This window comes from Porites lutea, chromosome 1 (genome assembly GCF_958299795.1).
Source record: "Porites lutea chromosome 1, jaPorLute2.1, whole genome shotgun sequence".
Classification (NCBI taxonomy): domain Eukaryota; kingdom Metazoa; phylum Cnidaria; class Anthozoa; order Scleractinia; family Poritidae; genus Porites; species Porites lutea.
The window spans coordinates 25,938,085-25,946,297 of NC_133201.1; the positions used below are offsets into that span (position 1 = coordinate 25,938,085).

At 39.8% G+C, this 8,213-nt stretch overlaps 1 protein-coding gene across 1 annotated transcript in view; it reads right to left on the reverse strand.

Annotated features, from left to right (window-relative positions):
* Positions 1 to 8,213, reverse strand: part of LOC140926866 (basement membrane-specific heparan sulfate proteoglycan core protein-like) — an 87,583-nt gene that overhangs the window by 34,486 nt on the left and 44,884 nt on the right. Inside the window, 5 exon segments of the mRNA XM_073376550.1 lie at positions 3,330 to 3,599; positions 5,028 to 5,300; positions 5,755 to 6,027; positions 6,977 to 7,252; positions 7,723 to 7,992. Coding sequence (XP_073232651.1) covers positions 3,330 to 3,599; positions 5,028 to 5,300; positions 5,755 to 6,027; positions 6,977 to 7,252; positions 7,723 to 7,992 — 1,362 coding nt within the window.

The window sequence follows — 8,213 nt, forward strand, 5'->3', positions numbered from 1 at the left end:
CGCATTTTGGGGAATGGAAAGTTGCAAATAAGCTAACTCCAGTACATCGTACTCAAGTAGTCACGCATGTAAGACACTCCTGCCAAGTCACGTGTCGGTCCGCCACCGGTATTAACTTCCCTTTCATTTGGATATGATTCTTTTTAGTTACGGGCACCGTGATACTCAGTTCGGTCGACCGATGATGATGATCTCTTACATGCGCCTTTGGTGGAGAGAATGAATGCTAAGTTGGAAAGTATCTCGTTAAATTATATATTTCCTTTCAATTTTCATTACTAGTATTAACAGTTTATTAGAACCTAATATGCTTTGTTAGTTTAGAAGTTCAAGTGAACAAGTAACACTTTCACAATGATTATTTCCTTTTGCCTTAATCGCAGATTAGAAATCTAAAGGAAAGATTACCATTGTTCATGGTATAATAAGGTTTTCTGGAGTAATATTTTCGAGAAATGTTCCAGAATTTTATGGTTTTATGCTAGGGGTGCGGCGGATGTATAAATATATGAGTTATAAGCAACCCCAAAGTCAGGTTCAAAGGCAGGCGTGTCCACTGTCTACAAAAAGCGATTCTTCAGATTCCATTAAAAGGGTGTACTTATCAAAGACATAACAATCAGCGAGTATGGAGAGTTCGTGCATGAAAGATGACATGACTGCTTCCAATTTATGAATTAGGCGGTTGGATGCTGCAGGCAAATAACATTTTAAAACGCTTATTCTGAATGTCATCAGTAAAAATTGCAGTTTTATCAAAAGAAATTATAGCCTACGCATCAAAGAACGAATGGTAAGAACGTAGTTTAAAGACTTTAATGGGACATTGGTCTAGGGAAAGGCCCAGCTGGTATTTCTCCTTTTGGTACTTTTTTTCTTCAAATCTATTTATTCAGAGAGTTTTAAAGCAATGAAGTGGTTTAAAAAAAACAAAACAAAGAAAATGGTAATCGAGAAATGCGGGGTGCGTACTTACGAGACAATGTGTAATAATGCACATTTTATTTGGATCCAGAAGTCAATTTGGCTGCATTGTGCTCATGTAACATGCCTCAAAATGTCTCAGGCATTTAAATTTCGTCAACGAGTTTGCACTAGCGGTTACTATGCTGACAAACTACTTTTAGTAACGAGGGCGCTATGGCCTTATATGTATGGTAATATTTTTACGAGCATACCTCTAAGTCTCTTAGCGATCACGCACATGCGTTGTTGAACCCTTTCCTCCCAAAGTAACTCGTAAATTTCTCGTAATTTTAAAAACTCGTAAACTTTAAAAGTCAGCCAGAATACTTCAATTACTGGCTTTAACTTTCGAGTGAAGAGAAAATATTACTATGATGCAGTTGAAGGGAAGCTACTGAGCAGTACGATATGGCAGTGCTGTCAGATTCTCTGGTTGTTTTCAACACTGCAATAAAAATCTAATCGGATTATGAACAAGAGCACTTCTGGGAGTGAAAGGGTTTAAGTAGCTGGCGATTGCTTGTTTATGGAATTAACACTAATGCAAAAGAGAGTCGTTCGAGAATTCAAGAGCAGACCAACTTGTGTTGATTCATTAACCCTTTCACTCCACACCAGAGCCGAGTTGCTCGAAGCCCGATTGGAAGAAATTTAAGATAGCTAACCATAACAACAGATATGTTCAAGAACTAACTGGGCCTCAAAATACTCGGCCCAGGCTGCCACATGCAAGATCGTTGTTATGCCACGTCATCCAGTTCTTAACAACGACAACAACAACAACAACAACAACAACAACAAATAACAATAACCATAATCATTGCGCAATCTAACAAAATTCCGAACGTATGGCAATTAAAAAACAATTTTTGATCACAATTATTTGGCAAAGATGGTCAGCGAGAGAGAGAGAGAGAAAAGAAAGAAAAGTAGAAATATAGAAATAATGATAAGTACCGAGTTAATGCGGATATGGGATGTAAATAACCTAACTATAGCTTCGACGATATGAGATATTGCAATTTAGTATATACACCCTCAGTGATCTTGGTGATTTAAGAAATCTGATTGGTTCGCTATCTCGGACTGTTCAACAATATTCACCTCCTAGCGAGTGGATAATGTGTGAGCTCGGTGTTTTTCCCATTTTTTTAGAGAAAAATCTTTCAAAAGTCGACAAAATCCTAGGGCTGACTTTTTTTAACGCAAAAAAGACTTGGAAGGGTTCAATACGGCGTTTTTCAATTCAACGCCTGTAGCTGAGTTCTGTGCTCAATGGATTGTTTTACAGCTCCCGTGTATCCGCGTAGAAGAAGCCGTTTCGTGAACTCAGCGTTTTCTAACAAGAAAATTTTGGCTCAAAAATCGAAGTTTATTTATGACAAACAAATTTAAAACGAAATGTTTGCAGAAATTCTACGTTTCAAGTAAACAGGAAAAAGAATGATACAGGAAGACGACGTCTTACCTGGAGCAACGAAGCCGCCATTTTTGTCAGCACTTCATGTAATAACGACACAACAAACCCTTTTGGCTATAAACTTGGCGAGTCAACAGAATAAAAAAACAAAGCTCTACTTTTCTTCTCAGGTAAGGAAACAGTTCAAACTTTTAGCGGTTCCATTTAAGCCATTACGCTGTTGTTTGCGAAATGATAAACTTGTGAATTGCCATGTTTGAAAATTCTGCGAAGATCTATTTTCAAACTTACGCGTGATTTGATCTGTCGATCAAATCGTACTTTTTAATGGTTTCCTCTCTGATTTTGTTGAGATCACTTCGTGTGTATATATACTAAAACAATTATTCTTTTTAATCTCGGTGAATAGTGGCTTTGAGAATATTAACCTCGCCGCTTTCGCGGCTCGGTAAATATTTAGCCACTATTCACGTCGATTTCAAAGAATAATTGTTAACTGGTCTTAGAACCTTCGCATCCTTAGCGTGAAAAGCTTCATATGACTAAACCCTAATCGTGTCAATTGCTAATATAAGCACAAGCAGAAAAAGCGAATCCTTTGTTCACTACTGATGCATCACATGCACTCGTAATTGCGAAAATAATGTAACTTGGGAGTGTGTCTAAAACTCAAAACCCTGCAAGCAGCATAGCCCTAACCGTAAACTAAACTCTCCCCTCAAATCGTTATACGTAAAGTTGCGATATTTTGATTTCACTGAATAATGCCTTTGGAGTGGCAACGTAGACCCTGTTACGTAACACTTTTGGCTGGAGTGAAAGGGGTAACTATGGTATGTGTATTAATAACATAGCCTATCTCAGTATGGCCCAGGCTGACCCTCCATGCGTTCATGCAAACTTTTCCACAAGTTCACCGAGGAGTGCTTTGAGAATTACTCACTTCTAACATCAACTATCCCTGTTGCCTGCTGGACTCCCTTCTTGTTTTGCGCCACGCACACGTACGTTCCCGCGTCCTCAATAGTCGCGTTTTGTATCCGCAGCAAGCCGTCTTCAATTACGTGATTCTCCGTTAAGCTGCCACCAATTTTGTTCCACTGAATAGTGGGGTAAGGACGTCCTGTCACCTGACATGACAGGATTGCTGATGCACCTACGTCAACAGTTTGATTCAACGGTACCATGACTGCTGTTGGAGCGACAGAGTTGTCTGAAGAAAAAAACCGAGGTATATACTTTACCATCTCACCTCTTGATAAGAAGAGTTTCAACAAATTTCCATCTTTTAAGTCTACTGACGAAATACTATCATGTTAAAACTTTCATTTTTAAGACACCATACGTGGCTCTGAGGTAGAGGGGATTTAAACAAAATATTATGAATTATTCATACCTGGGCCGGAATCTTTTGTTTTATACCCCTCTATCTCAGACTCAAGTGTAGTTTGACCAAAACTCGTTTTTACAAAACTCGAAACTGTTTGACGGACTCTGAGAAGTAAGTTTTACCTCACCCAGGCTACTAGCCTGATGTGTTCTGTTAGAAAATAAGAAAACCGAAAGAAAATTAAAGGCGCTGTGTCACGAAACTCAGCCAAATTAGGTAATTACAAAATGCCCGTTAAATTAAGAGAAACGTAAATAACCGCTTAAAACATTAAAGGAAAGTTAAAATAACACAACAGATACAACAGATGCCACGGATGGGCAAAACTGAAGAAGATTGAAACGGATTGAAATTAGGGTTTTTGAAAGCTGTTCAACCTAACAGTTTTTCAAAGTTGATCCCTGATGTTTGCAACTTCAAAAATAATGCTCAGGAGACATATTTGTTTGTCTCGAATCTTTGCTTGTGTCATTTACAAGTAATTTCTTTGCTTACGTTAAGTTCCGTAGCGAATGAGGGCGAGTAACTGGCAAAATTAAACAAAATGAACTGGACTGCCGTGACACCCCTTTAAGTGCAATTTTATCCAGTGTCGAACAAGGTCCCGTCTACGTCTTCACGTATCCGGATATTTTCTAATGCGCGAAATTTTTAAATCCACTTGTATCCGTACTCAAATCTAATTTGCCCACGTTCACACGTATTGGGATTCACTCTCAGTTCGTCAGCTAATTTGTACAGCGATCTTCGGCTCATGCGAAAATTTTATTGCCAATCTTCTTCAATAACTGTTTCACTGACAAAATTGTCGCGAAACACTATTTCGCTCGTTTAACTTGTTTACGGAGTCCAAATTCGTCCGTCCGACCTGGAAAGAAGCTTCAAAATGTCGAGCCGCCGTTTGGCATAATTGAAGTGTCAAGTAATCATAGCTAGGTTTAACAGTACACAAGTTATGACTTGAAACTGAAGTCCAAGAAGTGTAGAAGCGATAACCCATTGCGCTTGGCATCGTCTTGAATATTCCTGGTAAAGAACTGGGCTCGATGTTGTGACGTCACTAGATAAAAACATTTCTTGAATTAGCGTCCACGCGATTCCGAATTCATAGCGTATTCAAAAATTTCCAGTGTGGCGAACGGATTCGTATGCCGGATACACCGTATATGTGTGGACAGAAGCCGAATTCGCAAAGAAAAAGTTGCGGATTCAAAAATTTCCTGATACGTATGAACGGGGCCTAAATAATACCTTTTTCAACATTCAATGTTACAGGTTCAGCCTTGGCTCCGAATTTGTTCGCAGCTCTGCAAAAGTAAGTTCCTGCGTCTTCAAGCTTCGTTGAGGAAATGATTAGCACGCCATTTTCGGACGAAGATGACGAGGAAAGCCGACCTTTCTCACGTGACCAGCGAATTGTAGGAGTCGGGTCTCCACCAGCAAGGCATTCAAATAACGCCTCATCACCTTCTATAACATTGAGAGTACTGGGAGTGACTGAGATCTCAGGGACGCTGCCACCGGCTGTTAAAAAGGTGATAAATAACTGATGTAAGAAACAAACATCGTTCCCAGGGATCATTATACGTTTCTGGGAAACTGCCCACCTACCTCTTCCCTAAGCCAACATTTTGCCCTAAGTGAGAAGTAAGTGTTAACGCTGACGAGAGAGAGGGAGAGGGGGGAGGGACAAGTAGGGGGGTAAGAACCCTGGGAACCATGTTGGCATCGAGTAGAAAACGTGTTTATTTTCTGCTTAAGGGAGCTACTTCATGAAATTTATCAAAACCCAAATCGAGCGAAAGATAAAAATAACTGCTCAAAACTTCAAAAGCAATGGAATGGAGATGATCTTTTTTTTTAAATTTCAGTGTTAACCTAACAATTTTTCAAAGCTTTATTTATTGTTTGTAACCCCTGGGAAAGAATAAAGGAAATCAAAGAAAAAATGAAGAACAATTAAGGATCAATTTCTTACCGGAGACATTCAGAAACGCGCTAGTACCGGAAATGCCACCCAAGTTTTCAGCGGTGCAAAAGTACTTTCCTTCATTTATCTTCTCTACTTTAGGAATTGTAAGAAGCCCATTGTCATTAGACAATATTGCTTCTGATGGTAGTTTACTGTCAGGACCACCGTGCCACTGGAGGACTGGAGCGGGAAATCCAATGGCTGAGCAGCGAAATTGAGCAGAGTCTCCTTCGCGCACGCTCAGTAGTACGGGTGAAATCGACACTTTCGGACTTGTCACTACAAAAGAAAAATAAGTGCTTTTGCGGCCATTAGATTAACCATACGTATACTAAATATAACCATTAACCATACTGAATTATAGAGGAAGGTAAAAAACTAAATTGCCTGACAGAACTCCACTAATCCATACAGCTGGTAACCGTTACTAAACTTGACATATATATGTATAAATCTGTCACAACGTGAAACAAGATTAAATGGAGTATTTGGAATAGTAACTCGCCATGAGTTGAGGCGAAAATCTGTTTACCCTAAATATTTTGCACTTTCGTTTATTTTTTCTTTAAAAGGTTAAGTTTATTCAATCAAATGACCACCTAATATAGAATAGGTGGCAAGCATTTAATCTAGATTATTAGCCATACCTTCATGGGAACAATGTCGGACTTCTGTCTTAAACACCTCGAGTCATACCACAATCTACGATTTACACCCCATAAACAAGAGGAGGGGCATCTTAGCCGAGTTCATATGGGATTTCCTACCCAGTAAAAGCATATCTGGGTGCCTGTTCTACTGAAAACCTGTTCGACTGTTGAGTTGCTGATCCTCGTAAGCGACAACAAAATCTTGACATTTTGCGTGGTCGCCTGCGGGGTGTTCGAATGTATTATTTTTATATTTAGTCAAATGAAGGAAAATATTAATAATGACAAGTTTATGTAACAGGCGAGGCTTGAGGTACGGAAAAATGGGCAACAAAAGACGTGCAACTTGTCGTGCAACATTGCTGCAAAACGAGTTGAAGATCGATGTTGCGCCTTTTACCACCCACATCAAACCTGTCTCGCAACAAATCAGGTTGTTAACAGGTTTGAACGTGGATGGTAAAACGCGTAAGATCGCTATTCAAATCGTTTTGCAGCAATGTTGCAAAACAAGTTGCACGCTTTTTGTTGCCCGTTTTTCCGTACCTTTAGCTATCCAGAAGCCAGTATTTTCTTACCTCCCACACGCAGCTGAACGCTGGCCATGTCATTAGTAAAGGAGTTTTTACCAGTACATGTGTAGGTCCCTTCGTGAATACCTTGTGTATTCTCAAACTTAAGGACACCATTTTCGTCTACAGCCCCTTCAGGAAGTGCACCATACATACCAAGCGTCCATTTGAGACTATAACCAGCGTCGCTTTTGGCTGTGCAAGTGAACTGTGCACTTTTGTTTAATGGGACGTAGAGAACTTTTGGGGAGACAGTTACTGCAATAGGGTCTACAACAACGTCTAAAAAAATACAGTAGTTCACAGTTTAGAGCGATTTTCGTATAACCTTGAAATGAAAACACGCGATCAAAACAGAAACAACAAACGAACAGAAATAGAGCGATTTGATTGGTTTATCAAACCCTCAGGTGAAAAAACGTCATGCCTGAGAACGTTCCAGAAATCAGTCGATACTTTGCTTTGACGTCATACTGCAAAACCTAAACGATTGGCCAATCAAACAATTCCTCACTTTTGTTTGTATTCTGTCATATTAGCCTGATTTTTGTCATCAAAATGACATAAATGACGAAATGTATTGAAATTATTCATTTGTGTGCTGTGCTATTCACCAAGCCTTACGTAATTCAGCTGTAGCAAAAGAACATCAATGAGAAGCTGCGATGAAGCAGTGTTCATATGTCTATCTTATTTGAAACTGACATAAATTCTGCTAAACGCAGTAGAGGTATCGACAAGGCAACATTTACCTTTCACGGTCAGCTTTGCCGAAGCTGTTTCGGACCCGTAAACATTTCTAGCGGTACAAACGTACGTTCCTTCGTCTTCTTTCTGCACTCCTTTGATCTTTAATCTTTTTCCTTTCACTGAAACGCGCCGCGACATCGGTTGTCCGTCTTCCCGAGTCCAAGCGAATCTTGGTCTTTGCTGTCCGCCAGGAAAGCAATAAAACACAGCGTTTTTACCTTCTTCCTTGATGCGCTTCATGGGCCTGACTTTGACAGTTGGTAGATATCCCACTATAAACAGAGAAATAAGTGACCTGTCTTATTTGTTTGGCCATGGTATGAAGTAAGGTAAATACGCACCATTTAGCCTGGTGGAATATGACCGGCGTCAGAACTGTCTTAATCGCGCAAGTCGTCTTAATATATATGCAGGCAATAGGGACGATTAGACAGAAGCACGTCTGGTGCAATGCGGGGGCATATGAGGCGATCGCAATCATCGGGATAGAACT